The 19,336-nt window shown below is 51.7% G+C and overlaps 1 protein-coding gene across 1 annotated transcript; it reads left to right on the top strand.

Moving 5' to 3' along the window:
• Window positions 1-8,513: 8,513 nt before the first annotated feature.
• On the top strand, window positions 8,514-19,058 carry NTF3 (neurotrophin 3). The gene is made up of 2 exons (XM_065887481.1): window positions 8,514-8,518; window positions 18,288-19,058. The coding sequence occupies exon 2, from the start codon at window positions 18,300-18,302 to the stop codon at window positions 19,056-19,058; it is 759 nt and encodes a 252-aa protein (XP_065743553.1). The 5' UTR covers window positions 8,514-8,518; window positions 18,288-18,299.
• The last annotated feature ends 278 nt before the right edge of the window (window positions 19,059-19,336 follow it).

Below are 19,336 nucleotides of genomic sequence, written 5' to 3'. Positions count from 1 at the left end.
GACATTGTTTAGGACACGGGAGTGGAAAACATGGGAACTTCCAGCAGAAAATTCTCCTGCCTCTTTCCTTCTTCCCAGTTTCTAGTTTCCTGAAGAATAAGCCATAAGGAATAATGCATGTTAACAGGGCACCCAGATAGTTGAAGAGCTCATCAAAGGATTAAGTCTTATTCTCTTGGTGAAGAATTTAATGTCAAAGCACACGTGTTCATCGTGGAACTGTGATACATTCACAGCGTAGTTGCTCTACATTTAAAGATGTACTTTGCTTTAAGCTAAAACTAGTCTGATATATATATATTTTTAATGGAAGAGTGGTTATTTACTGCTTTCCATAGGAATTCACAGTAAGATTTTTTGTTGCAAACCCTCCTAGTATCTTTAAAACACAAATCAATTCACAGAAATGTGATTTGCACTCAACATTTTCAGAGGCATAAGTAGGGCATAAACTGAGGTCATTCCTTCCTGTTCTTGGATGAGTTTTGCTTCATAAATTCTGTCAGTGTGGCACTAGCCAACTGCGTTATTAACATCACCAAGGGGAATTAAAACATAAAATGTTATAGGATCAAAAGTTCCACATTCCGAATCAATGCCAGTATATTTCCAGACCCTTCAGTATGACTACAGTCTGCAGCCATCCCCTCCTCTCCACCATGTGACTCATCCACTTCAGGGTGGAGGTCATTGACTGTTCCCACACATCGCTATGGCCCCATCAACGTCCCCATGGTGGAGCGTTTTGCCTTTACATAGAATCACAGAGCCTCAGGTCTGGAAAGAACTGTTTTGCAATCCTCTCTATTCAATCCAGTGAATCTGGCCATTTCGACGGCATGCCTGGAAACTCACCAGAGCCTTCTTTCTAGTAAACCAAAATAGATCTCCCTGAAGTAGACGGCTCAAACTCTGCAAATTGGTCCAGAGGCAGAAGAGCTGGTCTGTTGGCTAGAAATGACGGCCTGTCCTAAGGTCTCCAACCCTTTTCCACTTCAGCTCATCAGGTCCTCGGTGGCCCTCCTACTGCGCGCCCAGCACGGTGTCAGGACACATTCCTGCACATTCTTGGGTTCCAACTTACCCTCTATGTTAATGCATTCATTAGCACCAAATTGCAGGGCTCCTTGCCAAAGCCCTTCAAGCGTAATTGGAGCTTCTGAAGTGAGATCCCCCAATTATATTAGTTCAGTTGTCTCGTTAGTCTCATGCCCATCATCAAACACATTTTCCTTCACGATTGTTGTCATTTTCTTAAAACAGGTATTGTTGAGAAAGATTGTTTTTAACACAGGCTTTTGCTTAACCGGTTGTTTGATCTCCAGAATACAATAAATCTTCAGACAAAATAGAGCCAGGAATGGAGGAGGGGGGACTGGGGGAGGCTTAGAAAGAAGTAGGTGCAGAACTTGAGCCAAGGACTGGCCCCACCCATCTCCCTGCACAGCCAGAGGTGGCCCACCTTTGGAAATGATCCACTTTGTATACGTTGGTGCATCAAAGAGGCAGTGGGCCTAGAGAAAAGTGCAGTCTGCATTTTGTAGCTGTAGGGACTCTCCCAAAATTCACAGAGAGCTGGGGGATCTGTACGTCCTGGGCGGTCCCAGGCATATGGTCTGTCCTCTGGATTCTTCAGGGCTCTTTTTTTTTGTGGTATGCGGTCCTCTCACTGTTGTGGCCTCTCCCGTTGCGGAGCACAGGCTCCGGACGCGCAGGCTCAGCGGCCATGGCTCACGGACCCAGCCGCTCCGCGGCACGTGGGATCTTCCCGGACCGGGGCACGAACCCGTGTCCCCTGCATCGGCAGGCGGACTCTCAACCACTGCGCCACCAGGGAAGCCCTTCAGGGCTTTGAGAATAGAGAGGTTATCTTTTAGGAAGAGTGCTGTATCAGGAGTCAGGAAGCACGGTTCTGGTTCTGGCTGTGACAGCTTTGAGCCCATCACTCACTTACGCTGTGCCCTAAATTTCTCAGCTTTAAAATAGCAATACCCTCTCTTTATAATTTTCCTCACTTCATGTCCACCCAGAAGGCTAAAGACGGTAGGATGCAGGTTTTAAGTTGCAGTCCTTGGCATATAGTAGGTGCTTAGTGTAGTATCCTTCCTTCCTTTAAGAGATCAGGGGGTTCTGCCATGTCCCCAGATGTTTTCTGCCCACGCCCTGTGTCTGTGAAAGCTTCGAGCCTCTTGTTGGATGCTTTGCCCACTTCTCCTGTCTGTGTTTGTTAGATTAAAGGGTTGCCTCACTGCCTGTCTCAAGGTAGCCTCTGCTTGCTCTCCAGAACACCCATGGGGGCCTGGAACCTTTAAGTACAATTGTGCTTTTGAGGAAGAGGAGCTCCACACGGTTCTCAGGCTCCCTGGTGCTTATTTGAGGTCATCTTCAGCCTTTTCAACTCAACCCCTCCAGAGGGGTGAAGACCCACCTTCTTCTGTCTTTTGGAAAATCCACCAAAACTAGTGTGAAGCCATGCATTGCATTTTTCAAGAGTCAAACTCAAATCACCAAAAGATGCATCAGAGGGGGCGGGGGTTGTGGGGTAGAGGTCAGGGGAGGAGGTACGGAAGGTGTGCTCACATCCCCCCCATAAAGCATTGGAAGTTGTGTTGGAAAAATCCTCAGCCTTTATTTACCACGGTGGGTAGCCACAGGAGGGGGGAGCTGGGTGGGAAAGGAAAACAATAGAGGGCTGTGTGCTTCGCTGCAGAAGCGCGCTCTCACCAAGTAACGTGGCAAGCTGGGTCAGCGCTGCTCAGTTGGCCCCAGAGCTTAAAGGAGGGTCTGGTGCAGCTGTCGGTGGTGGTGGGCAGGCTGGGGCCAAGGCAGGCCCCCTCCAGGCCCTTGGAGGCAAAGCTGCAGGAATTCCCAGGTTCAGCGGGCTCCGACCTGCTGGAAGCCCTGGCTACCTCTTGTTCTAGGGAGAGGCTTGTGGGGACACCACAGAGGAGGTGACCAGGAAAGGGAGTGCTCACATCTCATGCAGAGAGTGACCGACATATGGAACATGTTATCCAGAAGGGTTACAGGCTGGAGGAGCTCCTAGACTTTTCCAGGGGTGGGATGGGGGAGGGGACAGCCTTCAGAAACCCAAGGAGGTTTCTAAACAAAAGGAATTTGAGAAGGGTTGGAGGAATAATGAGAAATGCAAACTTGACCCAGAGTTTCTCTTTCTATCTCCCGGGCTTCTCCCCAGCCTGTCCTTACATGTTTCCAATTCCTGGAGACCCGAGAGGGCCACTGGGGCCATGTGCCTCCCTCCTTACATGGGCAGAGCTGGCGGGGGGTGGAAGCGGGGTCAGCAGGGCCCCAGAGCCGTCTCCCACCCCACCCCCCTTGTCCCTGGGGACCAGAGAGAGAGAGCAGGGAGCCCAGAGCCTTGTCTCTGCCCGTCTGTGGGTAGGCAGACTGCAGACACTGCGAAGATCTTAGGATGATTTGCCCGGATTCCCTCACTTTGTAGAAGAGCAAACTGATGCCTGGGAGGTGGAAACAAGGCTTGTCCGAGGTCCCGTGGAGACTGACTGGGGAAGCTGCAAGGCGCGCCCAGCCTGTGCTCCTCCAGCCCTAGGGCTGTCTCCCCTCCTCGGCATCCCTCTCCCAACACGCTGCACACATGGGCACACAGAGACACACACACAGACACACACACACTCAGACACACACACTCACATACAGACACACACACAGACACACACACACTCAGACATACACACTCACATACAGACACACACACAGACACACACACACTCAGACATACACACTCACATACAGACACACACACAGACACACACACACTCAGACATACACACTCACATACAGACACACACACAGACACACACACACTCAGACATACACACTCACATACAGACACACACACAGACACACACACTCAGACATACACACTCACATACAGACACACACACAGACACACACACACTCAGACATACACACTCACATACAGACACACACACTCAGACATACACACTCACATACAGACACACACACAGACACACACACACTCAGACATACACACTCACATACAGACACACACACAGACACACACACACTCAGACATACACACTCACATACAGACACACACACAGATACACACACACTCAGACATACACACTCACATACAGACACACACACTCAGACATACACACTCACATACAGACACACACACAGACACACACACACACTCAGACATACACACTCACATACAGACACACACACAGACACACACACACTCAGACATACACACTCACATACAGACACACACACTCAGACACACACACACTCACATACAGACACACACACAGACACACACACACTCAGACATACACACTCACATACAGACACACACACAGACACACACACACTCAGACATACACACTCACATACAGACACACACACAGACACACACACACTCAGACATACACACTCACATACAGACACACACACAGACACACACACACTCAGACATACACACTCACATACAGACACACACACAGACACACACACACTCAGACATACACACTCACATACAGACACACACACACACACTCAGACATACACACTCACACACAGACACACACACACTCAGACATACACACTCACATACAGACACACACACAGACACACACACACTCAGACATACACACTCACATACAGACACACACACAGACACACACACACTCAGACATACACACTCACATACAGACACACACACAGACACACACACACTCAGACATACACACTCACATACAGACACACACACAGATACACATGGACACACACATAAACACACACTCAGACACAGACATACATGCACATATACTCACACGGACACACACACAGGCACACTCACAGATACCCTCACACGCACACGCTCTGCTGGCCTGTTTTCCAGCAGCTCGTGTCCAGGTTGGAATCACTCCTCCTCCTGCTCTGCTCGGATGGCAGAGAGCTGTAGGCACTGCCCCGGCCACCCTGCGACAAGGTCCCAGCGGCCGCAGGGGCGTGGCCTATTCTGTGTCACCGCCAGGAAGCCCTCTGTGGCCCTGAGTGCTCATATCCTCGTGCTTGTGTCCGTGTCCCTGGCTGCTAGGAAGAAAATGTCAGCTGGGGTGGGGTTAGCCAGCTCTGGCTGCTGGCGGGCTGGAGTGGCTCCTAACATGGGTGGGTCTAGATGCAGACACCCTCTGGGCGGCAGTCGTGGTGGTTTTGGGGGACAGTCTCTCCTCCCCCATTTTTCCCTAGCCGTTTTTCCAAACGCCACCATGCAGGGGCCTTGGACTCAGCTGAAATCCTGTTCAAGAAAGCCTTGTCAGGGCTTCCCTGGTGGCCCAGTGGTTGAGAGTCCGCCTGCCGATGCAGGGGACGTGGGTTCGTGCCCCGGTCCGGGAAGATCCCACAGGCCGCGGAGCGGCTGGGCCCGCGAGCCATGGCCGCTGAGCCTGCGCGTCCGGAGCCTGTGCTCCGCAACGGGAGAGGCCACGGCAGTGAGAGGCCCGCGTACAGCAAAAAAAAAAAAGAAAGAAAGCCTTGTCTGCCTTCCTCCCTCCGTCCTCTCTTTCTCTGTGTCTCCCTTCCTCCCTCCTCCTCCCCAGCCCCCCACAATCACTTGCCCTGAGGTCCCCAGGAGCAGAGGTGGCTCTGTGTCGCCCCTTTGTAGTCAGACCCTCGGCTGCAGGGCCTCAGGTGCCTGACGGCTTGCCTCTTCCGTGGGGACGGTCCTATTCTTCGTGGTTCCCGAGGTCCATTTTAGACCATCCTCCGGGAATGTTCTCAGACTCTTCCGAGCAAACTTAGTGAGATGTCATCACTGGCACTAAAAGGTGACACCTCTCATCCTCTGTACTTTTTCCAGCTCTGGGTGTTTGTCCATCTTTCACTGTGTAAAAAACTCCCCCAAACTTGGTGGCGTAAAAAAAACCCCACTGTTTTCTCATTTCTCATGATGTTGTGGCTCAGGGAATTGAGTCGAGCTGGGTTGGGCGATTCTTCTGGGTCAGGTAGCCTTGACAGAGGTCCTTGGTGGTTTTCAGGTGACAGACGGGCTGGCATGGGTCACCCAGGCCAGTTCACCCACAAAATGAGTGCCTTGGCAGCACTGGCTGGAAGGCCATGGTGAGGGGGGTCTCCCACATGGTGGCCTTGAATGTCAGTGCCTCCCATGGCAGCTCGGGGTCCCAAGAGCAGGCAGAAGCCACACGGCCGCTTACAGCCTAGCCTTGGAAGTCACACAATGTTACTTCCTCTATACTGTATTGATCAAAACGGGCACAGGCCACCCACCTAAAGAGAAGGGCACATGGACCCACCACTAGGTGGGAGGAGTGTCAGAAATCAGCATGTTTTAAACTAGCGACCTGCTTGTGCACGGCATCTGATCCCAGGGTATCTTCCGGCTACAGCCTCTTCCAGAGCAATGAACTTATGCACTTTTGCCCTCTGATATAAAAGAGAGCCTCTACTGGAGCTTAAGCCTCCTCTCTCAGGCTTCCGGGGTGTCCCCCTGGGCCATGTTCTGTGGCTGTCCTGCACCCCTCCCTCCTCCAGCTTATCCTCCTGAGACAGTGTGCAGCCACGCCCACACCCATAACGCCAGTCGGCTGGAACGCAGAGAAGCTCTTCAGAAACGGCAAGGTTTTCAAAGACAAGGGAGAGCGTTGGTCTTGAGTACGCTGAGGAAAGGGAAACCAAAGGGATGGAAAAGCCATCAGGTTGGAGGTGAAGTCATCCAGCGTGGTGGCAGGACCAGAGATGGAAGAGAAAAGGCATGACATTCCAAAGCTCTTGAGGAATGCAGATGTCGCTAGACAATGGTGCTGACGCCACACAAATATTCGTAAAAGGAAGGGAAGGGTTCTGCCTCATGGGCTACCGTTTGAGCCGAGTCAGGCTGCGAGGGCTCCAGCCCTCTCACAGTGTAGCGTTCCACATGCCGTGCCGGTCCTGATTCCACTGCACCCCCCGGAGAAGCCCTTCTGCAACCTTGTGGGCAGGTTTCCCTCTGGGTGTCCTTATATTTATGGTTCTGTGTTGGTTCCAGCTGGGCAGAACAGCTCTGCGCCTCTGGAGAGCCGGCTTCTGGTTCTGGCTCTTTCAGTAATTGATGGTTGCATCTGGGGCAGAGGCCACTTTCCTGCTGTAACCTTCCCATTGTCCGAGAATTCTAGTAGATGAGGACGCCAGTGCCTGGCTCTGTAGCTTCAAAAGGACACAGAAGGGCTTCCCTGGTGGCGCAGCGGTTGAGAGTCCGCCTGCCGATGCAGGGGACGCGGGTTCGCGCCCCGCTCCGGAAGGATCCCACGTGCCGTGGAGCGGCTGGGCCCGTGAGCCATGGCCGCTGAGCCCGCGCGCCCGGAGCCTGTGCTCCGCAACGGGAGAGGCCACAACGGTGAGAGGTCTGCGTACCGCAAAAAAAAAAAAAAAAAATAGGACACAGAAAAGTAGGAAGGACCAGAAAACGAGACCAGTATTGAGGATCATCTGTCTGGTGAAGAAATGGCCCAGGGTTAGCGGAGGGTCATAGAAGCACAGGATATTAAAGCTGGGAAGAAGCTGGGAAAAACTGTTTAGTTCAAGAGTTCTTCACCGAGGATCCATGGGTCTCTGGGTGAGGCTTTGGGGAGCTGGTGAACTGCCTCGAATTTTTTTGCAAACTGTTTCCGATATGTGCACATGTGTTTTTTTAGGGGAAACTTTCTTTAGTCTTTATCACATTCTAAAAAGGGTCAAAAACGGCTGAGAACCACTTTAGCCCACCAGCATTATGTTATGTGATTCTTAACCAGGAGGGATAAGGCCTCCCCAGATGGTATTTGGAAAAGTGTGAGTGCCTTTTTTTGGTCGTCACCGTGACTGGGGACATGATTGACATTTAGTAGGTTGGGGGCAGAGCTTCATGTGTGGGAGACAAAACTGAATAATGAAGAACTAACTCTCCTGCCCAAAATACCAGCATCAGCCCTATGGAGAAAGCCCGTTAGGAATTGAGACCCCGGGATGAGCAGTGATTCTCCCGTAGCCGCAAAGCTGATCGGTGGCAGAGATGCTTTTCATTCATAAATCAAAGAGGGAGACGTGCCGAGAGTCTGCATTATTTTATTTCTCCTTGTCAATACGCTAAAAATCTATGAAAACCAAAGAATCAGAAATCTGTCTCGCCTTCAAAATTCCGACAGATTTCAAAAAGGATCCCTGGGTTCTTGGTCTTCTTTACCATCCAATAAGGGACAGAGGAAAGGAATGTGTGACATTTGGGGAAACTAAGGCATAGATAAGTGAGCCCGTCAGCCCCGTGTTGCATAGATGTGCTTCTCAGCCGCTGTGAATTGGCGATGCCCAGCCTTGGACGGTGAAATGTTCCCTTTGCACTTCAGACCACCTGCCTTGGAGATCTCTTTCTCAGAACAAGGAAAGAAGCATTAACGTATCAATGTGGGGCATGGTGCCTCACTCCCTGCAAGCAAGTGAGAGGTGCCTTCAACTCTCTGGAACGACTTGGGAGGTGGTCTGCAGTACTGGCTAAAAGTACAGCCTGGGGGCCACACAGGGGTCTGCATCCTGGCTCCACCTCTCAAATGATGCGTGATCTCGGACAAAAGAACTTAATCCCTCTGAGCCTCAGTTTCCTGAGCTGACAAGTGGGCATGATAATCGTATCCATGAAGATTAATTGAGACAATCCACGTAAAGTCTGCAGAAGTCCTCAGCATATGGTGCGGCTCAGTAAATACTAGCTGTTATTACAAGCGGTTATGATGACTGTGTCTGTGATGAATGACAGCTTTGGGTCCACAGTGTTGGTGCCAGAATTCAGAGGACAAACTCTGGGTTGGTTTCTCGTCTTGCCCAGCTGCCCAGAGCGAGAGTCGGTAGATGGTTTGGGATTGGATCATAATGTTTATGAAGTGCCTTCCACACACTTGGGTTCGGGTGGAAGATGGATTTTCTTCCTGTGTGTTCATTCCAGCCTCCCTTTGCAAGGGGGCGCAAAGAAGCTCAGGAAACCTCCCATGCAGACGCCTCTCCTGCCTTGCTTTCCTGGTGTGGCAGGGGATTCAGGTGAAGGACGGTGGCTGGGTGAGCCGTGGAAGGAGGCTTTGGCCCTCCGAGTCCCCAGACAGCGTGGTTTCCTGGAGAGGGTGTCCAGACCAAAGGCAGCCACGGACCATCTGCCAGTCCGTCATCCTCGTGGAAGGAGGCTGGCTGTGGGCTGGGGGAAGCGTGAGCGGGAGACACAGGCCCCCATCGCCAAGCCTGGAGGAGAAAGGCTGCCATCTGACCACACTCACTGTGGCCAAGTCCTCGTGGGGCCAAACCAGAGTGGTTTGGGTTGACCCCGGCCTCACTGCCGCTGCCCTGGAGGTGCAGTCCCAGGTCTGGGCGTTGCCAAGCCAGCTGTGGTCTTGGTTTGGAAGAGGCATCTGGAGAGTGAATGGGAGTCCTGATTTGGGATTTCCCTTCGCTCCCAGCTCTCAAGATAAAGCCAGCTTCCTTATTCTGCCATTTTGAGAGCCATCCTTGGCTGGGTGGACAAAGTAGGTAATTGATCGTCCTCATGATTCTTTATTACAATTATTAAAGATGGAAGGTCAGCCTTCTGATACAGTTAGCCTACAGCTGGGTAGCACTTTACGGGTAATACATATGCTTGACCCATCAACCCAACTCAAACACTAGGAGTACCTCTAGGACAAGAAGTTTCATTTGCTTGGGGAGGTTATTCTCTGACGCTAAGAGTTGAACGCCAGCCATACCCGCAACTGTCTGTGTAATGGAAGCAACCTTCCCTTGTGTGTTTCCACACTTGGAAAAATGGAGTTAACCCACATGCAGAAAATGAAACCAAAATCAAGACGTCTCAGAATATTAAATGATATAATAATTTGGAACTAACTCGACCGTAACCCATCCTCATTTCGGGAGGCTACAGTGTGTGTGAGGTGTGTGTGTACATGTCCATCCTCAAGCACACTGGTGAATGAGCATCAGTGCCCAGAACAAAGAAAACACAGTTATGGCCAGTAGCTGGATTGACTCAGATTCTCTCTGCGGATCCTTCCTTGTCTACCCTCTGGCCATGAAATGAGAGTTGATAGTATGTAAAGGATAAAGTAAATCTGGGTTTCCTGGGGCTTGTGTCGGCATACCAAGCTCCTTTCAGATCTCTCTGCCAAGATGGGGCCAAGCCAGAGGGTTCCCTGGCCTGGGGAATAACGGCACTACCTTCTTCTCGGAGCTGTGGTGCACATTGTTTTGACATGTGCCATACCTTCTGTCTCTCACTACCTTGGGGCCCGACGAGTGGATGCTTTGAACGATGTAAAATTCCTCTTCCAACAGCTGTGAAAAAGAAACTCCCAGCTTTTTACTTCCAGCTCAGGGTGTTTAGCTCGCTTTGGGGAGACCGGCTCCTTGTCATTTCAGGGGTCTCTTGTCTTCATTTTCTGGCCTCCAGGAGGAACCAGTTTCAGCAGTTCCTTTCTGAGGGAGGTGAGTCACCCTTCTGAGGTCTCTATTTCATTTTGTTTCATCCTAGAACACACCTTCCTTGTTGATAGGTTGTCTTGCTTCCACTGGGAAGCCAGCATCCCCTGAAAACCGAGGACCTTGTCCTATTTCAGATCTTGGGCCAAGCGTTGTCTGTGTCAGTCGGTTTCAGAACCCTGAGTTAAGTAAGTTTCACTAAGAGGAGCTATGCACAATGAGGGGCTTTTAGAGAACAGGGAAGGAATCCATCTCCCTGCCTCTGCTGTCACCTGTATGGACTCTATGTGATGCAGACCTGCCCAGGGATCAGGGGTCTCAGATGAGGTCTCACCAAATACAGCAGAGAGGTGATGCTTTTTGGTTGGGGGGGAATTTAGACCATGCTCACCAGCATCTTTGATGACAGTCGTTGACTAGCTCTCTGATCTCGGCTCAATTTCTTACCCTCTCTAAAGCTCAATGTATGTGTTCTTGTTCTCCCTAAGACAGGGAAGAGTGGCCACCCTCAGAGGTGCAATAAGAGTGAGTGAGGTGTGTTTGAGGGATGCATGCAGGGCCGTCGGGGGAAGGGCGCCATGAACACCCACACAGCCCAGTTCTCGTGAGTTCATTTCTAACCCGCTCCTTCCAGACACCCCAAGTCTCTCCTTCCCTCCATCCGTTCACAAGCGTTTCCCTCCCTTGTTGGTTTTGGATCCACCAGTGAGTGAACCTACGTGTTCCCAGTCTAATCTCACCCTGCTTCTTCCAGGCTGCCCGCCCACACGGGGGCTGGGGAATAATTGGTTTGTCCTCATCGGTGTTTGTAGCGCCTTCCCTTCAAGCGTCATCTGTGCGTTTCAATTAACCTGCCACTTTTTCCTCTCTCCTGCTTCCGGATCATTATTAAAGAGATTAACCAAAACCAGAGCAGTCCCCAGCGGAGGCTCCACCGGGACCTGTCTCTCCCAGCCCCCAGCCTTGTCAGGGGTCAGTTCAGAACATCTTCACGTGGCCCCAACTGACTCATTTTGAGGCCTCAGGACCCGTATTCAGAACAAAGCCAATTTGAATTAATTTTGCAATTAAGACCGGAGAACAAGCCTGGCCTTGGTTTAATGTTTCCACCACACTCCTCTCCTTTTGGTCATTCTGCTTTAAATCTTTCGCCTCCCCATCTCTCACTCTTTCCATTCCCTGAGCAAGATATTAGGGTTATCTGGCGGGATGTGGTCACATTCATCAGAGACCAGGTCATCGCTGCAGAAATTCTCCCAAGAATTAGGTCCTTATGGCTACAACTGGCCCGTGTCCTCGAGTGCACTTGCCCCCGGAGGACGTGGCGGCCCTGGACATAATGAAATCTCTAGAATTTGCATATTCAACACTTGGCAAATTAAAAAGTGCTTCCACCTTTGCTCTCACACCTCCTCCCCTAGGAAAGCTAGAACAGAGCCTTTATGCCCTCTGTGCTATTCACCCCATTTTCCAGCGCTGGGGCCAAACCCAGGGTCTGAGGTGGTACATTCTGTGCTCTGTATGAAGCAACGCACGGGACAGGCACCTGCAGGGGCCTGACCTTGGAGGGCATCAGGCCCAGGAAGGACAGGAGGAAACTGAATTGTGTTTCCTTTCACAGGGAATCTGAGAGGAGGAAACAGGAGTGGTGGCCTCAAGCCCCTGGAAACTGCTAAGGGGTGCCTAGAGGCTTCTTGGGGGGATGCTCAGCCTGCCGGGTTGAGCTGTCCTGGCTCCAGGCTTGGAACCTGAGTTTCCTCTGGACTGTGTGAGAGCCGGGACAGAGAGACGGCACAGGGCATCTGCTCCAGAGGCAGACGGCCATCCAGTCTGGGCTCTGCTGCTTGTTAGCGAATTATTAAACCTCCCCATGCCTCGATTTCCTCATCTGAAATGGGAAATGTAACTACCTACCTTCGAGGGGGTGTTACCAAGATGAAAGATGCAATGTATGTCATTTCCCTGCAAGAACATTTTTGTGCTTGGTGACCCCACTCTGCCCAGGCTACAAAATTCACTCAGTACACGTGCCACAAGCAGTGGCTGGGGGTTCGTGGCCAGGCGGTGGCTCGCACGTGCCAGGGAGCTAGTCCTAGAGCGGTGACTTGGAACTCAGCGGTGTCGGCCCCCGTCTCCCCCGTGCGGCAGGACAGACCCTGGTTGCTGTGGCCTCAGACCCTGTACCACCGTCCTCACCGGCTTCTCTTCCATTTCAGCTGTTCCTCCCAGACCCCAAACCCTCTGTGTGTATCGTACACGGAGCCAAAAAGGAGGAATCAGAAATTGCTCTCTTTTGAGTATTTTGAGGGATGGTGAAACCTTGTAGGAATGTTGCTCCAGGGACTGGGAAAGCACCATATGTGGGAAAGCATTTCTAAGCGAGCAAAATAGCATCTGCAAGCTGGTCAGGATCTTGGACAACTCTGAGCGGGGAAAACGGGCACTGGGGAGAGTGCAGGAAGGGGTCCAACGGAGGTCTTTAACAGGTCTTTTTCCAATTATAGCCGAGAAGAGCCTGGGGACCCTGGCCTGCTTCAGAGCCAGGCCTGTATTTTCTTTGGGAGAAGAGGCAGAGTTGATTGGCTTCCAAACCAGGCTTGGCAGAAACCCAAACAGGATCCGAGGCCAGGAAGCTGTGTCTTGGTAGGTCTTGCTTGTAGTAGGTGCTCATTCAGTAAACGGACCTGGAGACTCGACAACAGCGCAACCCGGTGCCGGACGTCAGAGACGGGGGGATGAGAAAGACGTGGCCTGGTCATGCGGGAGGAGCCATTCAGACAATGCTAACTCACTAGGATCGTTGCTTAAACGGGGGTCTCTATACACTGCAGTCACCACCAGCGAAGGAGCATAGAAGTCTCTCGAAATTGAAACATTCACCGATGCGCCTTCCTGGTACTGCCTTTCCTCTTCCACTGCCCACTCCAGGGAACTAGTCCTCTGCTACCTGGCGTGTGTGCACGGGGGGGCAGGCGTGCAGTGTCTTCTGCTGCCACAGGTAACTGAGGTTCATGTTCGTCTAACCTGTCCAGTGGATCACGATATGCCGGGCACGGTGCTAAGTGCTTTCATAATGATGTCACTTTTCACCCCTGACAATGACCGTGATTATGCACCGGCCACGCGATCTCCGTTACATTTAATCACCGAGGATCCCCTGTCGCTCTCTGTGTCATGTAGCAGTCAGACCTCACACAGCTCGCTTTGCACTGCTCCGGGTCTCAGTGCCCTTAGTGGTAAAAATGAGGTGGTTCCCTATGGCCCCTTCCAACGTCAGCATCTGTGTTTGGGCGAATTTTATTAGCGATATTCTTGGGCTTGCTCTGAAAACCCGAAAGCAGATTATCAAAGTGGAGTCCGCAGGAAGCCTCTGGGTTTTAACGCGGCCTTGCAGATATCTAGAAACACTTACCAGCCTGCAGATGAGTTACTCCCAGGACTTATTCCAAAGTATCACGACGAGTTTTTGGACTTGATGGCAAGCAACCGTCCAGATCCAGAAATGGGTAGGACCCAGGCTGAGGGGCATTTGGGAATTTTTTTGTTTGTTTGTTTGTTTTTTGCGGTACGTGGGCCTCTCACTGTTGTGGCCTCTCCCATTGCGGAGCACAGGCTCCGGACGCGCAGGCTCAGCGGCCATGGCTCACGGGCCCAGCCGCTCCGCGGCATGTGGGATCTTCCCGGACCGGGTCACGAACCCGTGTCCCCTGCATCGGCAGGCGGACTCTCAACCAGTGCGCCACCAGGGAAGCCCTGGGAATTTTGATATACTTCATTTTGTTCATTTGTCCCACCGCACCACTAGCAGTGCTGGCCGGATACCTCTGTGCTGAATTTGCGTGCTTGGGACCTGAGGGGTTACTGGGGTTTGCCTTGGGGCTCCACAGGTAGATGGGAGGGTAGGAACAGTCCAACCTCTACAATCCTCTGTAGAGAATTGAAAAGCAATAATAAATCAACTACAAGTCAGTCTGCTTTGTACGATCTGATCACTGTGCTTTGGCGATTCTTTGCAATATCAGTGATGAAGCCTTCCTCTCTGACGATCCTGACCTCTCCCCCAATCCCCCCCTGCCCAGGGGAGCAAGGAAGGCGGTCTCAGGAGCCTTTCTCATTATCCACAATGCCGGGCCCTCCCTGCCGGGTTGCACTAAAGTCACAGCTCCCGTCCATGGCCCTGCACGCTGCACCCTGTGGGCTTTGCACATCCCTTTTGACCAATGATAACTTTCCGCCCTTACTTTCGAACAATTTCACCAGGATGAACTGTCTCAGTTCCTGCAAGCCGGGGCATCACACAGAGCCTGGCACTCAGAGAGGGGACCTCAAACTCAAGGTGTGATGCTCTGTGGTTACCATCTTGAAATTCGGAAGAATTTTATTTTTGACTGTGGGTTTTCTAAGTGAGGTCCCATAGGACCATGGAGCAGGCACCTGGGGGCTCCGAGCATTGCCTCAAACGTGGTCACGCCTCCTGCCGCCATCCTGCCTGTGAGAAACGTTTGCCCTAGGCCCTGCAGACTAGGTAGCCAGTTCTGTGCATGCAGGGCAGGCATTCCAGCCACCCTCGGTCCATCTCTGACTCCCTGCACCCACTTTGCATTCACTGTGGTGTGGACTCAGGGGAGAGGCAGACACAGACAGGAAGGAAGGGGCTCCTGGCCTTGGAGGAGAGAGTCTATGGAGTAAACCACGTCATGCCATGTGACACCTGCCAGCATGCCACGGAGATGCAAAGGAGGCCAGGCTGCTGCTCTCGGGGGAGCATCGTGGAAAAGTTAGCTTCTGAACCAGGCACTGAAGAATCAGCAAAGTTTCGGCAGGAGAGGAGGCTATGAAAGCACGCAAGGTGAAGGGTCACGTGGGCCGTAAAGCTTGTTCAAGCGGTTCGTGTACAGTGAACAGGGCTGAAGGGTGGGGTGTGGGAGCCCGATCGTGATGTGACGAAAAGGAATGCTGGACCCGGAGTGCAGAGCCCCCCTCTCTGCCCTTGTGTGCCTCTCCTCTTCTTTAAACTGCAGTTTGGGTTTTCCTCATCTATAAAATGAAGGACTTGGATTAGATACCCTTCTCCTTCTTCCATCCTTTGGTTCCATATACAGGCCACCTCCCATATAGCAGCCCCATCCATCAGCGTTCTCCCTACCAACTCACCCTTGCAATGACCTTACTAATCTGGGCGTGACTCTTACTGGACCCGGGACCTCCCTCCACTCACCACACGTGATTGATTTCCCTGTGAGCAGGTAGCCAGCTTATTCTTAGTAGATCGTGGCTGGGCTTTTGGGGGGTTTCCTAAATTGTTTTTCGATCGCCTCTCCATCCCATATTATTTTATTGCAGCTGTACTCTACTTTGGAAGGGAGAAGGGGGTGTAACTCTAGTTGCACGTACACCACACTTTTTGTGTTCATCGTTGATTTTGTTGGGCCTGCAAGATTGAAGGGGATGTCACTCTTACGCAGAGCTGGGGGGGAGATCAGTTATCCTGTGGGAACCATTTTCCCAGGATAATACAGTTCCTGGAGGCAATCTCTAGAGGTGGGCAGCACGGCTAGAATCCTTCTCTCAGCCCTGACCTTGAAGGAGTCAGTTGTCCAGAGAGTAGTTCCCATGCAAGGAAGACGGTCCCCTTATCAGAGAGACAGGCTGGGCGCCAGGAGGAGGAAGTTGGAATAAAGTGACAGCAGTGCTGTTGACCTTTGGGGACAAGAGCGCAGTTCTTCCAGCGAGATGGGGAAAGAGGATGCCTCTGAGTCCCGGGAGCGAGTTAGCTCGGGCAGGCTCAGACACGGGTACTTGGTAAGCAGGGCTGATGTTCTATGTCTTGTGCCACATTTGTTTATTTCCCTTCTCTTCTCCCCCTGGGTTTCTCGAAATACCAAAGGTGAACCCAGGGAAGGATTTTCTTTTCCGTGCTTAGAGCTTTAAAGAGGAAACGAGAAAGGCCTGGGGACCGTAAGGTGGCTTCAACGGTGATTACAGAATGAACACCTCGAGGGGAGTGGCGTGAAGCACAGAGCACAGGAGGGGTCATTAGTGCAGCCAGCCCTCCCCACCGGAAAGATCTCCGTCCCGTGCCAACCCTCGGAAAATAAGGGCTGTGCTCTAGTGAGGGAGAGACCAGCAATGAAGGTATGTCAGGATCAGCCCTCTAATTCCCCAAGGACTCAGCAGAAACCCCAGGTCGAGGCTCTACTATGGCAACAGAATGACAGCGTTGATAGGTGAAGATGCCATTGAAACAAGGAGACAGCAGAATTAGAAACAGAACCATTAAAAGGAACGTTTCATAGTGGAAACTTAAAAAGTCAAACATGAAAAATTAACAGGGAATCTTGCACTTCAGGGCAAGTGTAGCCCATTAATTTGAGCTGTGTCTCCATCTTCTACGGGTGGTGCTTTGGGGGGCCTGCTGTCTTGTGAAGAGGGTCTCTGGGGATCAGGTGGGCACCTTGGCGAGCATGTCCATTGGAGAGGTCGGCAGAGCACCTGACACTCAGGCCCTCTCACAGCATAGGTCGCAGCCCACATGGTCATTTACAAGGGCAAGAGAACAGCTCTTCCAGGCTGGCCAAGAACGAGCCATCTTTGATGCTATGGATATAGAAGCAGCTGGCCCAACCCCCAGCCTTGGGGTATCTGTTCCTTTGAGAGATCTCAGGGGCTGCAGTGGAGGGGGCAACAGAGCTATGATTCTTGAGGCAATTGCAAAGCTACTGCCACTGATATTTTTTTAATTAAAAATGTATGTACGCATTTATAATTTTCAGGTTCCCTTTCTTTGCATTTTGTCGAGGTGGAGCGGGATGTGATCTTTTCAGGCTCAAGGGACCTTTAAAGGAGTGGCTGGAGACGTCCCTGGCGGTCCAGTGGTTAAGACTCCACGCTTCCACTGCAGGGGACACGGGTTCCATCTCTGCTTGGGGAGCTAGAATTCCACATGCTGCATGGCACAGCCAAGAAAAACTTTTTTTAATAAATAAATAAAATAAAGAAGTAGCAGGACGTCATCTACACACAGCAGAAGGCTGCAGATGGTAGACGTCAGGTGCAAAGGTGACAGGTGCTATCTGTCCAGAAAAGAGATGGAGGTTGAAAGCCTGGAGTCAAGCACACCTGCCTCTTTGTGACCCGGGTCTTCGGGAAAGACCTGACTCTTCTAGGCTGTAGTCCTTCCGGTGATGTTCGTGGTTTCCTTGTGAAAAAGATGAGGGCTTCCCTGGTGGCGCAGTGGTTGAGAGTCCGCCTGCCGATGCAGGGGACACGGGTTCGTGCCCCGGTCCGGGAAGATCCCACATGCCGCGGAGCGGCTGGGCCCGTGAGCCATGGCCGCTGAGCCTGCGTGTCCGGAGCCTGTGCTCCGCAACGGGAGAGGCCACAACAGCGAGAGGCCCGCGTACCGCAAAAAAAAAAAAGAAAAAAAGATGATTTTGCCCTCTCTCTTACACACACACACACACACACACACACACACACACACACACACGCCTCTTTCCCTCTCACACAGCCATGATGCTGGAGGAAAGATTGTTGTGGTGAAGGCACTTGGACATCTAGGAGAGAAAGGAGGGCTCGTAAAAGGCAGTATTTCCCAGGGGAATGGGAGAGAAATAGACAGCCTCTGTATCTGGCCAGTACGGGGGCGTTTTGAGGCTCCCCTAGGATGGTGGTACCCTGCTGTCTCTCTCGCCTCACAGGGGTCCTCAGCCTCTGGTTCAGGATGACAAAGAGCCAGCGGCCACCACCTTCTGTTAACACCTATGTTTCCTTTTCAGATCTTACAGGTGAACAAGGTGATGTCCATCTTGTTTTATGTGATATTTCTCGCTTATCTCCGTGGCATCCAAGGTAACAGCATGGATCAAAGGAGTTTGCCGGAAGACTCGCTCAATTCCCTGATTATTAAGCTGATCCAGGCAGATATTTTAAAAAACAAGCTCTCCAAGCAGATGGTGGACGTTAAGGAAAACTACCAGAGCGTGCTGCCCAAAGCAGAGGCCCCCCGGGAGCCCGCCAAGTCGGAATTCCAGCCCATGACGGCCATGGGCCCCGAACTGCTACGGCATCAGAGACGCTACAACTCCCCCCGGGTCCTGCTGAGTGACAGCACCCCCTTGGAGCCCCCTCCCCTGTACCTCATGGAGGATTACGTGGGCAACCCCGTGGCGACCAACAGAACGGCACGGAGGAAGAGGTACGCGGAGCACAAGAGTCACCGAGGGGAGTACTCCGTGTGTGACAGCGAGAGCTTGTGGGTGACCGACAAGTCATCGGCCATCGACATTCGGGGACACCAGGTCACGGTGCTGGGGGAGATCAAAACCGGCAACTCTCCCGTCAAACAATATTTTTATGAGACGAGATGTAAAGAGGCCAGGCCTGTCAAGAACGGTTGCAGAGGCATTGACGACAAACACTGGAATTCTCAGTGCAAAACCTCCCAAACCTACGTCCGGGCACTGACGTCAGAAAACAACAAGCTGGTCGGCTGGCGGTGGATACGGATAGACACATCCTGTGTGTGTGCCTTGTCGAGAAAAATCGGAAGAACATGAATTGGCATCTCTCCCCATATATAAATTATTACTTTAAATTATACAATATGCACGTAGCATATAAATGTTTATATTGTTTTTATATATTATAAGTTGACCTTTATTTATTAAACTTCAGCAACCCGACAGTATATAAGCTTTTTTTCTCAATAAAATCCGTGTGCTTGCCTTCCCTCAGGCCTCTCCTATCTGTTAAACCTGATCCTTGTAAGTTGGCTCTTGTAAAATCTGTGTACACCAGTATTTTGCATTCAGTATTGTCAAGGCCATGACTGTCG

The sequence above is a fragment of the Phocoena phocoena genome, chromosome 11 (assembly GCF_963924675.1).
Source record: "Phocoena phocoena chromosome 11, mPhoPho1.1, whole genome shotgun sequence".
Taxonomy (NCBI): domain Eukaryota; kingdom Metazoa; phylum Chordata; class Mammalia; order Artiodactyla; family Phocoenidae; genus Phocoena; species Phocoena phocoena.
Note: the sequence above shows the minus strand (reverse complement) of the source record. Positions and strands in the feature narration are given on the sequence as shown.